General features: G+C 53.6%; 7 protein-coding genes across 7 annotated transcripts; 2 read left to right on the top strand and 5 right to left on the bottom strand.

Annotated features, from left to right (window-relative positions):
* Positions 1-1,473: 1,473 nt before the first annotated feature.
* Positions 1,474-2,580, bottom strand: AYO20_10035 (hypothetical protein; the record flags this gene model as incomplete). The annotated part of the gene is made up of 3 exons (XM_022648299.1): positions 1,474-2,185; positions 2,262-2,456; positions 2,528-2,580. The coding sequence occupies 3 exons, from the start codon at positions 2,578-2,580 to the stop codon at positions 1,474-1,476; spliced, it is 960 nt and encodes a 319-aa protein (XP_022495736.1).
* Positions 2,581-2,989: 409 nt separating this feature from the next.
* AYO20_10034 (hypothetical protein) lies at positions 2,990-4,135 on the bottom strand (the record flags this gene model as incomplete). The annotated part of the gene is made up of 1 exon (XM_022648298.1): positions 2,990-4,135. One exon carries the CDS (start codon positions 4,133-4,135, stop codon positions 2,990-2,992), a length of 1,146 nt encoding a protein of 381 aa, XP_022495735.1.
* Positions 4,136-4,721: 586 nt separating this feature from the next.
* Positions 4,722-5,381, bottom strand: AYO20_10033 (hypothetical protein; the record flags this gene model as incomplete). Its single annotated transcript, XM_022648297.1, has 1 exon — positions 4,722-5,381. One exon carries the CDS (start codon positions 5,379-5,381, stop codon positions 4,722-4,724), a length of 660 nt encoding a protein of 219 aa, XP_022495734.1.
* Positions 5,382-6,378: 997 nt separating this feature from the next.
* Positions 6,379-10,258, bottom strand: AYO20_10032 (hypothetical protein; the record flags this gene model as incomplete). The annotated part of the gene is made up of 4 exons (XM_022648296.1): positions 6,379-7,080; positions 7,207-7,725; positions 7,813-8,526; positions 9,350-10,258. The coding sequence occupies 4 exons, from the start codon at positions 10,256-10,258 to the stop codon at positions 6,379-6,381; spliced, it is 2,844 nt and encodes a 947-aa protein (XP_022495733.1).
* Positions 10,259-10,601: 343 nt separating this feature from the next.
* Positions 10,602-11,961, top strand: AYO20_10031 (hypothetical protein; the record flags this gene model as incomplete). Its single annotated transcript, XM_022648295.1, has 3 exons — positions 10,602-10,778; positions 10,839-11,328; positions 11,405-11,961. 3 exons carry the CDS (start codon positions 10,602-10,604, stop codon positions 11,959-11,961), a joined length of 1,224 nt encoding a protein of 407 aa, XP_022495732.1.
* Positions 11,962-12,275: 314 nt separating this feature from the next.
* AYO20_10030 (hypothetical protein) lies at positions 12,276-16,471 on the bottom strand (the record flags this gene model as incomplete). Its single annotated transcript, XM_022648294.1, has 5 exons — positions 12,276-13,904; positions 13,985-15,144; positions 15,211-16,043; positions 16,117-16,314; positions 16,374-16,471. The coding sequence occupies 5 exons, from the start codon at positions 16,469-16,471 to the stop codon at positions 12,276-12,278; spliced, it is 3,918 nt and encodes a 1,305-aa protein (XP_022495731.1).
* A 496-nt stretch (positions 16,472-16,967) lies between these two features.
* On the top strand, positions 16,968-18,841 carry AYO20_10029 (hypothetical protein; the record flags this gene model as incomplete). The annotated part of the gene is made up of 6 exons (XM_022648293.1): positions 16,968-17,141; positions 17,203-17,255; positions 17,320-17,603; positions 17,686-18,052; positions 18,112-18,389; positions 18,480-18,841. 6 exons carry the CDS (start codon positions 16,968-16,970, stop codon positions 18,839-18,841), a joined length of 1,518 nt encoding a protein of 505 aa, XP_022495730.1.
* Between the last annotated feature and the right edge of the window lie 754 nt (positions 18,842-19,595).

Below are 19,595 nucleotides of genomic sequence, written 5' to 3'. Positions count from 1 at the left end.
TTGGTCCTGAACCGACGCCGCTTTCTGGTCTGGCCGACCTACCTCCCAAATACCAATGCGTGCCTAACCCAAGCCTTATTCTACAATCTTTGATTTGTGTCTGCAAAGCAAGGAGGCTGTTACGGTTTCCACCGGGACCTGTCGTGGCCCAAGTTTTGGCAGAGCGATATCAAGTTTCCACCATGGCCTCCGCGGTCGGTGTCATGAGTTCTAGCACTGACTACTACTAGGAAAGACGATGACCTCGGGATCAGCCACCCATCCTCATGGCGGGCAATAACATCGCAACCAAAGTAATCATCTGCTCCAGGCAGAATCCCAGGTACTTCGAATGTAGAGGGGCTCATTAACTCTCATATGTTGCTGTAAACGTTCTCGGCACTAGCGGTCCCAATAAGCTGACTAATACGCAAAGGTTCGCCATTCCATCCACGCAAACTTACCCACTACTTGGCCTTTTTTTTCCGGAGATATATATGTTCATTACACGAATTCCTTACCACAAATCAGCGTCGTCTTAGCTCAGGTTCGTTTTCAGCCTTCACTTCGCGGCGCTGTACATCATAACTAACCCAGAGCAAAATAGTTGGGAGAGCGTCGTAAGTCCCTACTGCCGCGTCGAGACTTGGACACACAGGCAGAAAACTAACTCTTAACAGAGACTGAAGTTCCAACTTGCGGTCATTAAATCTGAAGGTCGTGTGTTCAATCCACACAGACGACATTCCTTTTTTTCCCCTTGAATAGTGGTAGTCAGTACTCACTGTCCCCAAAATTTTTTACCTTTTTGCTTGGCACCCTCTCAGGAATGGATTCTTCGCAATTAAGATTTTACAGACAATAATAGCCTTGGTTCCTTGCCTTGCCTACCTTTGACCGTTGCAATGCCTACTCACTCATAGTACTTTCTGTCTGTCTGTCTGCCTGCCTCCCTGGCCCAAGCACACTTCTGGATCGATGTCATTGTCAAGGAGCATTTTGATCGTGTTCAAGTGGCCATATGCGGCGGCGAGAGGCCTTTCCCGAAGAAAATAGTTCTCTAAGGGCTGGTATATTGTTTGAGGCTGCGTGAAACATCACGTCGGCATCGGGCGGAACGGCGACAGAGAATGAGAGACGAGGTTCGAGGGAGTGCCACCCTCGTTGAATTGCGCGTAATAGTCCAACCGCCAAACTACAGCATGTCGAGCCAACCACCATGAAACTGGCACAAGGTCAATCAATACTGACACCAAATCACAACCACCAGGGTGATGAGCAAACTGCGGTATATTCGTCAAGCCGCCTGCGTAACTGGCACCTGGCCAACATTTATTATTACTCGCGATCCGCTCCTTTGTCAAGGACTGCCTCACGATAGACTGGACATGAGTGAGCCTATTCGCCCGAGTAGCTATCACATGTCGTAGAAATGTAATGGCAACCAGTAAAATAATCTCGTCAAAAAAAAAAAAAAAAAATGGCGGCTTGCTTTCAAGCCATGATACCAGGCGCTTCAGTCACTGGCACACCGCCACAGACCGTTGTCCCTGCCAAACGACCCTCTCGGAATTCCCGGTTCATCTCGGCCATGGTGCACCACTCGACGCCGCTGTGACCGTTGATGTAGTTGATCAACCTCTCATGCATGAGCATGATGTGCGCCTTGCCGCTGACCTGCGGGTGGATCGAGATGGGGAAGATGAACTGGTCATACTCACGGTAGTAGTAGTCGAACTGGTCCTTCCACATGCGCTCCACCACGTAGGGGTCGACGAACCCATGGGTACTGGCTTGCTTGAGGTTCAGTTGGAACGGTGGCCAGTCATCCAGGTGCCAGTTGGCGGGGATCTCGACGATTGAACTCGGCTTCAACTCCGACATGCCTTCCATCCAAGTTGACGGTGTGACCGGGTCTCCATCCCCATCTCTGTCGGCCGCCATCATGGTGGTCTCCTTCCAGGTCGGCGTGTACGGCAGCCAGTATGGGAGAGCGTCGTGGTACATGAAGCTGTGGTCGTAATCGAGCCCAAACTCCTCCAGAAGCTGCACTGTTTGACGCGAAGCTTCGAAGCCCGGCGCCGTCCATCCCTTTGGCTTCCTGCCGCATAATTGCGTCAGGACTTTGATCGACTCTCGAAGCACTTCGCGTTGCTGGTCCTCCCCGAGCGTCGTCACATACTCGTGCGTCCATCCGTGGAGCGCTCTATACAGATGTTGTCAATCAATAACTTGAGCGGGTGGAAATGGGCACTTAGACCGAAGAGGAATATGAATCTCACATTTCATGTCCAGCGTCTCTGACCTTTCGCACCGCCTCAGGAAACGACACAGCCGTATGTGCCGGAACGAACCAGGTGGTCCTGATATTATACTTGTCCCACAACCGCAGGAGACGATCCGTGCCACAAGTCGCCCCGAAGACTCCGCGCGAGACATCTGTCGGCGATGCGGGCGATCCATTTCTGGTATTGATCCTGAAAATCCATCGAATCAGGCTCGAGATCGTTCAAGCAGTATTTGTTATATTTTCTGAAAATAGCCCTACCAGCCGCTGATGGCGTCCAGGTCGATCCCATATCCTACCAGAACGCGCTTCATGGTTGTAAACACAACACTGGTCTATAGATGGCAGTCGGAATTATTCGCCGTATGAGTTATATGAGGAGGGGTGTTCGCCACCTAAATATCCTTCCTGGAGCTCTTTATAGGTTTTGACTGAGGGGGCAGGCGGGAAGGTTGGATAGTGGGTCTTTTATCGATATCTCGTTTATCTCGTTCATCGGGGAAGGAGGAAAATCGCCGAAGTAATAATCCAGTCTTGTTATCACTAAAAGATACAGCACAATTAATTAATTTGTACGGTCGAGGGTTGGACATTGGGTTTTCAAGCCAGTTCGCCTACTAGAATTCCCAGCACCCCCCGGCGCAAGTCCACACAACACCTGAGACATGCTCAGCTGGTGGTTTTCTTCGTAATACCCTCTGGCAGACATGGCTCCGCCCCCGATTAACATCTGATGGTCGTCTTGCCAAGTAAGTGATCTCTCAGTTGATCTCTATTGACCCCGTTGACAGGATTACCCGACCCGAAGAAGAATTCCTCCAGATCGTGGAGCTGTTGGCACTCGATATTGATCCAACTGGACCGACTACAGGTGCCCACATGAGGCAATACCGTGACCATGTAATTGTCCAGTAGTTGGGGGTTGATGTTGGGCTCGTCCTCATGGACGTCGAGCCCGACACCCGTCACCTTGCCGTCTTCCATGGCCTTGAGCAGCGCTGCCTCGTCAATAAGGGGACCACGGCCGACATTCACGACGCGTACACCGGTCGGTTTCGCCAGGTTGAATTCTTCCGTGGACAGCATGTGGCGCATTTCCGGGGTGCATCCGCAAGCCAAGCAGATGCAGTCGGCCGCTCTCAGCAGCGAGTGGATGGATTCGTGATATACAGCCCGCTGATGGCCCGGCCCGACCATCTCGTCCTGGTCACTCAGCCGCCGGCGATTGTGATAGTGGATTTTCATGCCCAAGGCTGCTGCAGCCTTGGTCGCAATCACCCGCCCGATCGATCCCATGCCGACAATCCCCAGCACCTGACCTGCCGGATCCTGGGCGACAGAACCCAGCATCCGGCTCCTCTGCCAGCCGCCCGTCATCACGGTGCGGGCGCATCTCTCAGCAAACGAGAGATAGCGGAACACGTTGAGGATCAACGCGAGTCCCACATTCGCCGTCGCCTCGGTGCACGCGTTCGGCGTGTTGCAGAAGAGGATGCCGCGCTCGCTCATTCGGCCTACGTCCGCATGGTCATAACCGTGTCCCGAACAACTGATCAGCTTCAGAGTATTCGGCATCAGCTCCAGCGGCTCCCCACGCAGGAGCTGTTCGGATTGTGCGGCATATGGTCCGGCCTTCAGCCAGCCCGCCCAGACGAGCGCTTCTATTCGCGTGTAGGGATGATTTGGCGTTTTGAGACGTGAAATGAACTCGGCGACCGTAGGGCAGTCGTACTCGAGCATCTCAAATCTCTGCGCAATCCCCGCCCACCTGGTCGCATCTTGTGCGCCCGTGGAAGAGTTGATGAACAAGACGGTTGGCTTTTCGATATTCATTGAGGACGCCGCAGCTGGGGGGAATTTTGAACCCATTGGATGGTTAGACGAGGAAAAAAAGGGGAGACACCTCGTTCATCTCTCCATCTCTGCGGCACCTTTTGATGTAATCGAGGTTGTTCAGAGGTCTATCAAGCCCTGGGTCCTCCTTCAGGCGGTTGACTCTGTGGACCCCCTGCGACTTCATCCGATACCGTTAGATTAGATGAAAGAGTGGAGCTTTCTGTGTAAGATCGGCTTTCGGCCACGGAATTCGGGGCCACCGGAAACGAATGACCCTTACGCCGATCAGTTTCGTGGAGTAGCCACGGTGCAAGGGTGCGTTAGCGGCCAAGTTCGTTCTTATACCGATTTATTCTGCCGTGTTTTTTGTCCCCCCGTGGCCGTTGATACACACGCAGTCGCTTCAATTAACCAATGTCGGTCGACGAAGGTCACGTCGCAATGAGGTCTTCGTGCTTGGAAAGCATCGTGCTATTTTTTACCTGGAACCGTCGGATAAGCTGCTAGACACCAGGATTGATAAATCTCCAGGTCACTGTTGAAGAATACCTCGGGGCCATACCACTACTTGGTATTTTGACTTGGATGAGAAGAGAAGGAAAAAAAAAAAGGGCCCCCTTCACTCGTTGTTGGTCAGAAAGCTCATCTCTATCCTTTCATCCTCTTGGCACGGTCTACCCACTCTCACTACGGCCCGTCGTGCCTTCAAATCCATGATGATGTTGAACAAAGTGGCACTGTGACTGCCCCGGCTGGGGTCGGGGGATCGACAAATCGCTGCGGGCCAATTGTCTTGGTCCTCGAAAATCGACTCCACCTCCCTCCACGTCGGTTCTCGACAATCAGCGCCGGCGGAGGCATCTCTGACGAGATTGGAATGAAGCTCGTCCGTCAGGACACGGGTGCGCTCGAGGCGGTGTTCGGAATCTGGTAGCCATTGCGTCTCCGTGACGCCCGGGTGGACACCGAGCAGATGGTTTGTGTGCAATATCCGTCCTCGGTCATCCGGGTGGAGGCCTGAGACGGTGGTAGCTGTCACCTCCAAGCCGGTTGCATCTTCCGAGTCGGCGATGAGGAGGTGGGCTGAACTAGCCATCCCGTGAGCCTGCAGTAACTGGACCGCGGCCCGTGCGGACGTCTGTTCGAGAGCGATGCGCAGACCTAGGTGGATTGGAATGCCCGCCGTGGACATGCCGGACGCGCGGATCGCGTTCAGACAGACTCCGACACCACAGGAGTTCAGACCAATCTTGCCGATGATGCCTGCTTCGGTGATCATTTTGATCATGGGCTGTCCAGGTTGGATGATGCTCAACTGAATCAGGTTTTGCTTTTGGTCTTCCATCCACTGCAAGCGTCACGCATGGGACACGGGTCAGCGAAATCCAAAGTTTGTGTGTGTGTTGCTGCTCTCCATGAGGTACCACATACATCCCAGTTCTGAGCAAGAAACGTATTGCCCTTCGTCCTCCAGTAGAGGCTTGTACATCCGTCGCTGAAGAGCCCGAAAGCGATCTCGGTCCGCACATTCAGCGCGATTATGTCGAGTAAGTCGCGCTGACTTCCACGGGCGATCCCTTTTGGTCACATGACGATCAGTCTGCTGCCAACTCGGCTTGTTCTGCCACGGCGGTCTCGGTCTTGGAAACTGGAGGGTTTGTTCCCATACCTCGCATCTCTTCATAGCACTGAGGCCATCGTCGACTGATCTCGACACCGAACTCACGGGCAACCTCCCTTACCTGGGGCCACTGACGTTTACTGTAACGGACAAACAGACCAGAGTAAAAGTCGACGGAGCGTGCGATTGCATGTCTGGCTGCGTGCCCATGGTCATATCCAACCTGAACGTGAACGAATGGTCAGTATCCAGCTAAAGTGACGTGAGGTGGGATCAAAACTTGACACACCTCATAAGGGGTGCCACTGCATTCGACGGTAAGCATCTCGACAAGTCGCTAGATCCAGACGTGAGCGTGTGACAGCATCAGATGACACCATACCAACATTTCTGCTCGGCGAGCTTGCAATAATAATAGCACATTGAGACGGGTGGCGGGCGGGGTGCTTTACCATCAGGCTACCGGCCCCAACACGCCTTCCTCACTCGCCATGAGCATATCTCGGCACAGGGACTGCTTAGGCCGAATCTCTGTGCTGTGACTAAAGCCAGACGTTAAGAGAGAGAACAGGGTATACAATTTTGGGGGGGGGGGGGGGGGGGGAATTGCACCTCCACGTCATTGGCCTAGATGCGCCTCCGCTGGAATCTGAGATCAATCGTCTCTGGTCAGTGGTTCATTTCCGTACAAGTCCTGGTTCTGCGTATCCCATTCCAAAACCCATTGTGGAGGTGAGATGGCACTACTGCCAATCGCCCCGAGACCTTCAATTGTTGCCGGCCATTGTAAATCCGAATAAGCGAGAAAATTCTGGAGGAAGGGATCGTCGAGCGCAGACCCGGTAATCAATGCGTTTGAAGTTGCGTTGGCATCCTGACACAGGCCGTCCCCCAAGGGTGCTGGCAACGCGGTCGGGAGAGACTCGACTGCGACATCTGTTTCCAGTCCGCCTCCGTCCTGCATCAGATCCAGACCTTCTCCCGATTGTCGCAAGCTTTTTGTCTGAAAGGCGGTTATTATTGTTTGCAGTTGCATGAGGTGGCCGTAGTATCTGTAGGCCGGTAGATTGCCCTCCTCTGAGATGGTTTTCAACAGATAAATAGCCGTGCTCACAGCCTCGGAATCAGACGTGTCGGGCCGCAACAGTGTTTCAATGAGCAGGACCAGGGTCGACGAAAACAGGTATTGCGCGTCGAAAAACCCGAATGTGGCAAGCGAGCCATCGACCCAAAGCTGGTCGAGAATCTGATTCGAGCTTCGCGCAGCATGGACACACGCCTCGGCGAGAGCGGTGGTGATGGTCGATATAGGTGGTGGTGGTGGCTCACCGTTGAGTCCCTCGAAACTGGAATGGAGCTTTGATTTCAAGGCGTAAAACAAGATCGGCCGCGTCGTAAGTATGACACACTTTTTTTATTCCCCTTGGAGTCAACATACATGGAAAGGATCATCTCTAAATCTACTACTCCAGGGACTGCATACCTGATTGAAACAGAGATGAAGGGACGCCACATGTCTGGCCGTGTACCTGCGAGTTGGGTCCTGCTGCAGCCGAATTACCTCGGGGAGGGTTTCCGCCCATGACCTCAATCGGCGTAAGATCTTTTGCACGCTTTGCACGAAGACCTGGCGACGGCAATTTTTGTTGTAGATGTGGTTCATAATATCTCCCGTGATCCTCGCTAGATGCACATTGGCGATCAGGTGCTCGGGCTCGGAGAACTCGGCCATTTCTGCAGCGCTGAGACCCTTCATGGATGGCATGGCCACATCAATGTCGTCGTCTCGTATCATGATGGGATGGCCCAATTTGGAACTCCAGTTGCGGTCAAAGATGTAGACCGTCCACCAGACGCGGATGCGGCGTTCTCGCTCGATCGGGCTGAACATTTGATTTGGAGGGACGTTGTGATGGAGGCCCAGCGTAAGACTCAACCGCAGCGCGGTCCCAGCGTAGACGTATGCCGAATTGGCTCTGTTCAAGGCTAGCGAGTAGATGGACTGGCAAATATGTTAGCCGGACTTGGATGCCCAAGGTCTCGAGTGCGTCTATGGAGACCAGCCAGAATGTGACTCAATCCGACTTACGATGAGGAGCAGGGCTTCGATGTAGGACACGGTGGCTTCCTCCCGAATCTCTTGAAAGAGACTCATGGCACGGACAAAGAACCACAGACCCGGCACGTTTGGCGCGCCTTGAACCTTTTGGCTCTCTTTCGCTTTATTGGTGTACAGCTCCCCCAGGGCGAAAATGGTAAAGATACGGCATGCCAGAAGGGGATCCTGCTCGATGGTGAGCCGACCGACATAGAGTTGGTTGAGCTGTTCCAGGATTTGCTTCCTCATCATCAAGTGATAGTCCAAACCCACGAGACGAATGGCCACACGGATGAGGAACACGGCATGAGCACGCGGGGGAAGCGCGTATTCGGTGAAAATGTTCTGTGAGAGCACTTCGTCCCCCACCAGGCGCGCCCGCGGAATGGGCGAAGGAGAGGTGTTACGGTCGAGGTACTGGTACAAACGGGTGCCGAACGCAGTGCATGATGCCTCCCCGACATAGGCTGCCTGCGACGAGGTGGAATCATGCACAAACCAGGCACGATCCTCGACCAATGGATTCGATATCACCACGTCGGCATTGCTGGGGCTTTCCAACTCGTGTTGCTGCTCGTGGTCGTGATTCTGCGTGGGCGCGATCGGTTTGGACGGAGGGACGTTGTTGCTGGTTGTGTCGCCAGCGGCCGCATGCCGGCGGACTGCTGCTTTCAATCTCGCATTCTCCTCCTCCAGCTGACTGATCTGGCTGAGACGGCATCCTTTTTAGCGGTCCCCAACAAAAGAAGGTGCCTGTCATGTGGCAGCAATGGCAAACAAACCTTTCATGGACGAGGATCTTCCGATCTTTCGTCGGGTACACGCATGACACGGCAGTTTTGGACTGCTCGCAATTCCGACAAGGCTGCTCGCGTGAGCATTTGATCTTGTGAGAATGGCAGCGTACGCAGCTAGAGGGTGAGTTAGATGATCAAGTCCCACGTCGTTGATTGTTATGCTCGGAAAGAATGCTACGCACGCTCCATCACGTCTCACTCTCTTTGCGACGGGTATTGTAACAGCGTCATCATTCGGAGATCGAGATCGAGATCGAGATATATCCTGAGAATTGATATTGCTCATCGCTGGGGGGTTCTTCAGTCAACGGGGTACCTCTTGTGACCCTTTGCTGGTAGCATTTCTGGATAAAAGCAGCTGCCCGAAGAGATTGTCCGCCCATCCAGTCCCATTCAAGGGGCTCGACCACAGATGGTTTAGGGCTCGATGGTGTGCAGCAAAGCAGTACAGAAGGGAAGGAGTGCCCTTTCGCCCAAGGATCAAGGCTGTTCCGGCATATCTTATGGTTATCCCGAGCACCGCCCGGAAGTAGCGAGCCTCTCTATCCGAGGTTAATCTACAAGTAATGACTTTGGCCGACTTAGATAAGACAGCACCAATCATTGACCTGGCTATGCCGCCACAAGATTGGACCAGCAGCGTCCCGTAATGTTCAGAGTTTGGGACTAATAGGTGACGTCGAATCTAGCGACCTTTCGATGTTCGCAAGTGAGTCCATTGCCGCACGAACTCCAGCTTTGACATCTTCGCTGGGTTTTTGGTACGGGCGTCGAGGCAAGAGCTTTCCTTCACAGTCCGTGATCCCAGCCGCCGGCGCCGAGTATGTCGCCACGGCGTATTTGGTGGCCGCGATCCCGGACTTGATTGGGCTTTCCGCCAAAGCCGCCCTCTGGTGTAGCTTCAGAGCTTCACGAATCCGGCCGTGACTGTAGAGCTGATGGATCCGACAAATGGTTTTGGGAAACACATTCGCAAACGCTGCGATACACCCACTCGAGCCGACGGCAAGACCACCGAGTAAGAAATCCGACTGGCCACCGAACGTGGCAAAGTCGCAAGAAGGGAGACTCGCTACCAGGCGAACGATTTTGGCTACGCTGCCACAGGTCAATTTGACGCCCACGATCTTTCCCGGATTCCGCTTGACGATTTGGGTGATCAGCTCCGAGTCCAGATCTACGCCATTGCAAACTCCCGGGAAATTGTACATAACAATAGGCAGAAGAGACCCTCGAGCAACTTGGTCGTAAAAGTCCACAATAACCGCTGGCGTGGTGGCTTTTCCGAAGTAGGCGGCAGGAAGAAGCAGGGCATAGTTGGCTCCGGCTTGAGCTGCGTCGTCTATCAACTGCAATACCTGACGCGTTGAGTGGGATCCCACACCGGCCATGATGGGAAAGTTCGGACCGGTCGCCGCCCGCGCTGTTTGGATGAGCTGGAATCGTTCTTCTCTCGTCAAGAGAAAGGCTTCGGCATTCGTGCCGAGAATGACAAGGCCGGCGAGACCGGTCGTACTCAGGTACTTGTAATACTTGGACTGCGCTTCAAGATCGAGGTCCTCGGTGACAGGATTGAAGAATGTCACAGCGGGGCACCAAATCCCGGAAGGTGGTACTGAGGTGGCAGAGATAGAGGCCATTGTTGGTGTCCCCCCTAAGAGCTTGTTCCACGAGTGCTAGGTGACAAGCCAGGGCCTCTCCAAGTGGTATGCTGAACCTACAACAGGACGCAAACGGCCTATTTAAAAGTCACCGATTCGTACTCAGGTCTTTCACGCTTCGGTTTTTGAGAATTTCCCCCTCGGCATTTCGTGCTTGAAGACCGAGTGAAGTTGGCGAGAGACGATATGGAAGCTCGCTCGAGGCGATATCAGACCAGAGCACGGTCGAATACCAGTGACCGTGACCTTGACCTTGACTATACGCTCCTCTCTTACACGATTTCTACTTTCCAGCCTCCCAGAACGACCACCCGGATTATAGATGGCGACCAGATCGATCGGATCGCTGTTTTCAGCAGTTCCACTGGCGCCATCAGATGCCGCGTTCGCCCTGACGACAGCCTACAATGCGGACACATCTCCCAACAAAGTCAGTCTAGGCTCTGGAGTGTACAGAGATGACAATGGTGAGCCGTGGGTCTTGCCTGTCGTCAAGAAGGTCAGCAATGCTCCTCGCCGTTCGAGTTTCAGACTACATTCATCTACTAATTCGGAACAGGCCAAGTCGAGACTGGACGCAGATCCGACGGTGAACCACGAGTATCTTCCCATTGTCGGCCACGCCGAGTTCATAACCGCCGCCCAATCGCTCGTCTTTGGTACAGATGACGAAAACATGTGCTCCCGCATTGCTTCGGTGCAGTGCATTTCGGGGACGGGCGCAAATCACCTCGGGGCCAGATTCTTCACCGACACGACCCAACCCAGGCAAGTCTGGATCTCGGATCCGACATGGGACAATCATCACTTGATCTGGACTCTGGTAAATGACAAGATTCAACAGAGAGTCTACCCCTACTACGACAATACCTCGAGGTCTTTGGACTTTGACGGGATGGTGGACGTGATCCAGAGGAAAGCCATGGCCGGAGATGTCATTATTCTTCACGCGTGCGCTCACAACCCGACCGGCATCGATCCCTCCCGAGAACAATGGAAGGCCATTGCTGACCTCTGTGAGACCAAGAAGTTGTTACCCTTCTTCGACTGTGCTTAAGTGAGTCGATACCCACGGCCTCTCCTCGCGCCAATCAGAGTCTGACAGGAAAACACACACAAGTCAAGGGTTCGCCACCGGTTCTCTTGATGAAGATGCCTGGCCGATCAGGCACTTTCTTTCCAGAGAGACGCTGGAATTCGGCGTCGCACAATCATTCGCCAAGAACTTGGGTCTGTATGGGGAGCGAGTGGGCGCATTCCACCTGGTCACGTCGACGGCGGCTGATTCAGTAATGAACGTCCGCTCTCAACTCGCACGGCTTTCGCGGGGCGAGATATCAACACCTCCTGTCTATGGGGCGCGCATTGCGGCAACCGTGCTACGCGATCAGACTCTCTTCGACGAGTGGAAAATCGACCTGGAAACAATGAGTGGACGTATCCGAGCCATGCGATCCGCGTTGTACGACGCTCTGCGCGCATTGGGAACTCCCGGCGATTGGAGACACGTCGTGGATCAGATCGGCATGTTCTCCTACACCGGACTGACACCGGCGCAAGTTGAGCTGCTCCGAGAAGATTACAGTATCTACTTGCTTGCTTCGGGCCGAATATCCATCGCTGGCTGTGAGCTGTCATCCATCCTTGACCTTGCCCTTGTGCACGCACTGACGGAGACGTGAAATTACAGTGAACACGCACAATGTTGCGTACGTAGCAAACGCAATCGATCAAGTCGTCCGCAGGCTTCCGTGATGAAGAGCAACACACGCGAACACCCAGCAGAAATATGTGCCTTTCTCAACATCATGTTTGGTAGACAATCAGTGGACAAATGATCATATGTGTTTTCTTTGTGTTGCTCGTCCTAGATCTAGAATTCAGAATGGGGCTTTTCTAACATGGTCCGTTCATGCAAAAAGACAGTTGTCGAACAAAGGGACGAATACCGACACTCTCACATTTTCCCTGTATCCCCTATAAATGATTTGCTTTCTCAAAACAGTCTCACCCGGTCTTTTATTGTGAACTCGGTCTCCAACTCGGGTTCCGCGACTTTATCCGGCGAGACGCCATAACCGCCACCGCCTGGCGTCAGGATGACGATACGGTCGCCCACGTTCATGTCCACACTGGCCTTACCACCCAGGCTGATGGTTCGGGTGGAGCGGTCGTCCGGGTCGTTTCGAATCCAGAGATTGATCCCCCGCGCGCCTTCCTCCCCGCCGGCCATGCCGTAGGGGGCAATGACCCGTCGTTCGGACAGAATGCTGACCTGCATCGGGCGGCGTATCTCGATGTCTCGCACACAGCCGTCGCCTCCGCGGTGACGGCCGGCGCCGCCACTGCCGGCCCGGATGGAGAACTCGCGCAGCAGGACGGGGTATCGCTTTTCCAACGTTTCCGGATCCGTCATCCGTGTATTCGTGATGTGCGTGTGAACTCCATGCTGGCCGTCCCAGTCGGCTCCGGCGCCTGAGCCTCCAGCGATGGTTTCGTAGTACCCGAACCCCTTGACAACACCGCCCTTGTCGTCGGTACCGCCGTAGCCGAATGTCAAGTTGTTGCACGTTCCTTGACTGGCTCCAGCGACGCGGAAGGCCTTGTAGATGACGTCCACGATGCGCTGGGAGGTCTCGACGTTGGACCCGACCGTCGCGGCCTTCAGATTCGGCTTGAGGATGGAATTCGGTGGACAGACGACCTCGATCGGCGTCAGACAGCCTTGATTCAGCGGGATGTCCGCGGCCACCATCGTCCGGAGGCAGTACATGATGCCGCTGAACATGATCGCCGGAGGAGCATTCAGATTGTTCCAGGCTTCTGGCCCGGTCCCGGTGAAGTCGAACTTGGCCGAACCATCTTGGGGATCGATGGTGATGTTCAGAACGAGCGCCGTCCCGTCGTCGAGATGGTCAACGGCGCGCAAGGGCCGTCCGTGAAATCTCTTGCTGAACACCTTGAGGAGTGCACGGATGGTGTTCTCGGCATTCTTCTGAATCCCGTCCATGTAGAACTCGACGACGGGCCACGTATATTCGTGAATGAGTCGGTGGATGAGGTTGATGCCTCGCTGGTTGGCGGCAATCCCGGCCTTGAGATCTGCGATGTTATCCTTCAGAGTCCGCGTGCCAGAACAGCCCGGGTATTGGCCGGGGATCTCAAATAAGAGGCGTATCAAACCCTCCTCGTCAAAGACACCTTGATTGACCAGCTTAAAGGACTCAATGGCGGCGCCTTCCTGCCACAACTCGGTGGAATTCGGTGGCATCGAACCGGCCGCCATCCCGCCAATGTCCGCGTGGTGACCTCGGTTGGCGACGAAAAAGAGGATTTCGTTGGGGTTGTCATCGTCGTCGAAGACGGGTGTTATCACCGTGAGGTCGGGGAGATGCGTGCCACCCGCACAGGGATGATTGGCGAGTAGGACGTCGCCAGGCTTCAGTTCACCTTTGGCATAGCGTTCGGCTTGATAGCGGATCGCGTAGCTCATGGAACCCAAGTGGCCCGGAATATGGGGTGCGTTGGCGACCAGTCTACCATTGGCGTCGAATACTGCACAACTGTAGTCGAGACGTTCCTTGATGTTGGTCGAGATTGACGTTTTCCGGAGTGTCTCTCCCATCTGAAAGCCAGCGTTAGTTTCTCTGAACACTTTGCGGTTCTCTCCCCTCCCCAAAAAGAAAGAGAGAGACGTCTTCTCACCTGCTCGGCAACACTCATAAATCGATGACCAAAAACAGAGAGGCGAATAGGGTCGATCTCCTTGATACCGATATCCGCGTCCTTTGTATCCAGCAGTTCGATGACAATATGCTCGGATAAAATGCTCGCCTGACTGTCGGGGTCGAGGACAATTGTCTGCGTCTCATCTACCACCAGGGCTGGACCACGCAGTCGCGTACCCTTCGGGGTGGTGTTGAGATGGTAGATTTTGGCATCCACCCAGCCCTGCTTCTCGAAATACACTTTTCGAACGAATTGTTCACCCAGTTCTGGCGTCGGGATCGATGAGGCCTGGATCTGATTCATCTCAGAAAACGGACTGGCGGTGGGGAGATCCATTCCCTTTCCTATTCCTCGGACCCGAATGTCGTCGACCAGGATTTCTCGTGGCTGGTCAAACCCAAATTCGCGCCTGTGCCGGGTTATAAAAGTGGTGTCAAACCCTTGATCGGGACTCGACTGGATCATGAGAGAACTGTCACTGCCGCGATAACGCATATTGAGATAGCTCTCGCAGGTGATTCTTTCGGGTGGGAAACCCTGGGAAACAAGTTGGCCGATCGCCCGCTCCGTCAACACCTCGAGACGTCCTTGGATCCTTTGAGCGGCAGCCGAGGAGAACACGACAGACTCGGGCTCCTGAAGATCGACAACGACATCTGCCAGAGCCATGCCGTACGCCGACAAGATGCTCGAATAGCGATGGATGATGACTCGCTTTATACCCAGATCCCTCGCCATGGCAGTGGCGTGTTGGCCACCGGCACCTCCGAAGCAGACGAGATGATGAGACGAGGTTTCAAACCCGCGGCCTTCGCTGAGAGAGCGAATCGGGCGAGTCATGGCAGCGTTGGCGACCTGCAAGAATCCCATGGCAACCTGCTCCGGGGTCAAGACGTCTTGTCTCTGCGAGTTGATCTCGGTGGTCAATTCCAGAAACCGCTTCTCCACCACGGCCATGTCCAAGGGACGAGCGAAGTAATCTGGCAAGATGCGCCCGAGGAAGAAGTTGGCATCGGTGATTGTGAGTGGCCCCCCCTTTGCATAACACGCAGGTCCAGGATCAGCCCCGGCGGACTCTGGCCCGACTGCAAAGAGGCCATTGCTGTAGAAGAGCCGGCTCCCTCCCCCAGCGGCGACTGTAAAAACAAAGTTTCAGCAACGGATCATAATGCAATAGTACTGGTCACTAGATAAACACTTACCAGTCTGAACATCTAGTTGAGGTGTTTGGATGGTCACTTGGGCCGTCGTCGTTTCAAACACATGTTCAAACTCTCCGCTGAACCGTGACACGTCCGTGCTCGTGCCTCCCATGTCGAAGCCCAAGATGGGCGTGCGTGACTCGTGGTCAAAGCAGGTCTTCGCACAGCCAATCACACCGCCTGCTGGCCCTGACAAGATGGCTCGAAGGCCTGTGAATGCATTTATGGGGGTGAGTCCGCCATCAGACTGGCAGAGGAGGAACTTGTTTGCGTTTTTGTCCAGAAGGTGGCCTTTGAACGAGGTTCGAAAGCTGTTCAAATACCGCGTAATGACTGGGGACAGATAGGCATCTGCCGTCGCTGACTGGGCTCGAGGCACGATCTTGATCATCGGCTGTAACTCTGATGAGACGGAGACGTTGAAGCCCATGTTGCGGGCGATTTTGGCAATGGCTGCTTCATGATTCGGATAGGCGTATGAGTGGAGCAGGGCCAGTGCGATATCTCGATAGCCCTCTTTCCAAAGCCTGTGCAAGTCTTTGGTGACAGCGTCCAGATCAGGTCGCTTGAGGATGCGGATTGCCTCGCCAGTTACACCTTCAACGAGCCCGACATCTGAGGTCACGTCAATAGGCAACGGATCGGGGTCTTCGGAGAAGCCTTCCACGGTGACTCTCTCATCGACTTCGACAACCGTCTCATACAGCAAATCAAGCTTGGTGATGGACAGGTCGAACAGATGGGGCCGGGCCTGATTTCCAATGACCAACAAGTCGCGAAATCCCTTGGTTATCATCAGAGCCACGCGCTCGCCCTGTCTTTCGAGGAGTGCACTGGTCACAAAGAATCAGCGTGTTTTCCTTCCGCGTTTTGTTTGCTCATCCAAAAACAAGGGATAGGTCTCACTTGGTGGCTACCGTGGTGCCCATCCGAATAGACTCGACTCCATCGAGGTCGATGAGAGCGCCCTTTGGGATTTCCTCGCCCCTGGCGATGCCAAGTATCCTTCGAATGCCTTCCGTAGGGGCATCCTCGTACTGATCAGGGGCATTTGAGAGAAGTTTAAATACCAGTGCATCCTCCCGCCCCGGTATCCGTGCCCAGCTATATTCCGACACACCGGGTTAGCTACAGCAAAAATAAACAAGTGTATTCTGGCTCACAAGTCACAAAAGGTGCCTCCCCGGTCAACTGCAATTCGAACTCCTGGACAATCCAACTCTGTTGCCAGCGTCGTGGAACGGTTGTCGTAGGACCCCATCACCAAAATCGAGGCACCAAAATATCAAAGGTTTGATTTGGGTCTATGAAACGCTCTCTTCGCCATCACATAATGCTGGCAATCCGTCTTAAGAGAGCTTATACCGCGGACTTGACCACTAGAGAAGGAGTACTGGGCATCTCAGGGCAAGGGCATGGCCTCACGCTCTGTCGGGGTTGATGGGCGTTTATGCCGAGCCCACATGCCCTATCACTATACTTCGGCGATCTGCGCCCTATACCGATCTTTCCTATCTTAGACTTTAGTCCAAAAGGCCGGGACTTGACAAAGGAAGCCCGATCGTGGCATTCACAACTCCAGTTGGCTTCGACCCGGTGCAGGCCATAGGACAAGTTTATGTGTTGGACTATGTTATAATCCAGTCCCCACGTCTTGTAGATGGAGACTCTGAACAGCTCACAATCTTCTCGCAACAAAAGTTACAATCCATTTTGGTGGAGAGCTCTGTGGGCCAAAATCTTAACAAATTGCAAGCATGGCTGAGACAAGTAACCATGGTCTTTTGCAGGACCTAGGCACAGTCGAACCTAAGCTTGCGACCGCCACCGAAAAGACCGTCGTCGACGAGTGCAAGAGCGTCGATACGCCAGGAACTTCGACCTTCTATATCGATCCTGTCAAGGAGAGGAAGCTGATGAGGAAATTCGATGTGGGCCCCTCGCTTGTCGCCCGGCTATCGTGAGACTATGTGCTGATTGATCCCTTGACAGTTCTACGCTATTGGTCTACTGGGACTTTTCTACATGGCCGCCAATCTCGATCGGTATGCACCCGTCCATGTGATGAATGTCAGAGAGCTGGTGGTTGACTGTTCACCTCACCCGCAGGAGTAACATTGGGAATGCCAAAGTCGCCGGCATGGACGTTGACATCGGCCTCGCTGGTAACCAATTTGGTACCGCGACAACACTCCTCTTTGCCACCTACGTACCCTTTGAGACCCCAGTCGCTGTCCTATTGAAGATTGTCGGTGCGAAACCGCTCCTCTCTGTGTGTGCCTTCTCTTGGGGTATCGCATGTCTTGGAATGGGCTTCATTCAAGACTACAAGGGCTTGTATGCCTGTCGGCTGTTGATTGGTGCCTTTGAAGCTGGATTGATCCCGTGCATTAGTGAGCACCCTAGTTTTTGAATTTCAGACCCCCTTGGGGATGGGATGTGTTATTGACTGACGGCGTTTCTCCGCCGCGATAGATGTCTATCTGGGACTCGTCTACAAGAAAGAGGAGCGGGCAAAGCGATCAGCCGTCATTTTCGCATTTTCAGCATGCTCGAGCGCCTTTGGTGGCATTCTGGCATATGGGCTCTGCCAACTGCGTGGCCCAGGCGATTTTGAGGGCTGGCGGTGGCTGTTTGTCGTCGAGGGGCTGATCACCGTCGTCCTGGTACCGGCCTTTTGGTTCCTGTTCCCTACCTCGCCGGTTGATGCTTGGTTCCTCAGTCACGAGGAGAAGCAGATTATGAGGGCTCGATACGACAATGATCCTCACTGGGGTTACGATGAAAAATTCAGCTGGACCGAAGTCATCAAGGTGGTCAAAGACCCGAAGTGGTACTGCTTGTAAGTTTTCGCTCTGCCTGGCCGTGTCTGTCTGTGTTCACTGATCACTCGCGGAACAGCTGGATCTACCAATTTTCTATCAACATCTCCCTGTATTCCTTCACCACATTTCTTCCCTCGATCATCAGTGGCTTGGGGTACCGCGGTGTCAAAGCCAACTTGATGACTGTGCCAATCTATTTTTGGGGCATGTGTTGGTGTCTGTTCATTGCTTGGGCATCCGATAGATCTGGTTATCGTGGACCGTTCATCGCCTTTCATCTCCTGGTTCTCATCATCGGGTACTCGATCTTGGTGTCGGTCAAGTCTCTCGGTGTTCGATATTTTGGCTGCTTCGGTAAGTCTTGTCATTGCCACCGGCACACCGGAGCTGTGCAGGCTCAAGAGCCAATATCAAAAAGAAGAAGCTGACCGCGATTTCCATCAGTTGTTGCAACCGCCATCTACGCAAACACCGGTACTTCCCTGATGTGGCTGAATGACAATGTGGCAAGGCATTTCAAACGAGCGACCATGTTAGGTGCTACAACTACCCTCGCCAACACGGCGGGTGTTGCTGTTGGTCAGATTTTCACCAGTGACTCGGCACCTCGATATCTCCGCGGCATGTATGTCGCCATGGGGATGGCGGGAGTGGCGTTCCTGGCAATTGTGAGTATGATGATTGGGATCAAGGTGGTCAACAAGGGCCGTAGAGAGCAACTATCGCGCGCAGAGGAGGCTGGAAATCCCATCCCACCTCAGCCGGAGTTGGGTGACTCCGATCCACATTTTATATACAAGTGGTAAGACATATCGAGGCAGTTAGTATTCGTTTTAGTGTATATAGTTGTTCATTTGCTTTAGGGTACTAGTATATAGTTAAGTACATCATTCTGCTGACCAGAGAGGGGGAAGCATAGGGGCGGCGGGGAGCACAGAGTCAGGGGACAATACTCAATTTATTCGACCGAGCAGCTAGTCCCTCCAACAACTAACAAGCCCAAGTATAGCCCCCAATCCTTGTAACTCTTGTAGTAACCCAACAACCTCCAGCCCCCCATCTTTCGGTACGACAAAGACGCAACGCTTGAGGAACGCAGGTGTAAGCGCTGCTCCCTGCGTCACCTGAGTTGCTAGGTGTCTTAGTATATGACCTATGGTGAAGTAGTTGACCAAAGTTAGCTGTGAAAGAGTGCTACTAAGTATATACTTATGGGATCCGGAATTGTCTTCTACCACTATTCTAATTGTCTTCATTCAATCTTTGCGAGTAGTACCAGTAGTCAGTTGCTATTGCAGCACCGTTTTGGGAAATACCAAGTTAGGCCAGAAGAAGCGCAGCTAGACCACTTTGAGCGAATTTCGTGACTCGTTTCATTCTGGCAGTTAGTGGGCAAAACTTCGCGGAAGTGTGCTGTTGGACAACACACTCATTTCAATATTACAATGTACCCTTTGCACGAAATTGGTGTTCGACACTCTATTAGCAGTGTGCTGGAATGAAGGATCGAGGAGCAGTTAGTTAGTCTGACCTTTGGTGTCTATCCTCTGTCAGCGTTGC

The sequence above is a fragment of the Fonsecaea nubica genome (assembly GCF_001646965.1).
Source record: "Fonsecaea nubica strain CBS 269.64 chromosome Unknown Scaff101, whole genome shotgun sequence".
Classification (NCBI taxonomy): domain Eukaryota; kingdom Fungi; phylum Ascomycota; class Eurotiomycetes; order Chaetothyriales; family Herpotrichiellaceae; genus Fonsecaea; species Fonsecaea nubica.
Note: the sequence above shows the minus strand (reverse complement) of the source record. Positions and strands in the feature narration are given on the sequence as shown.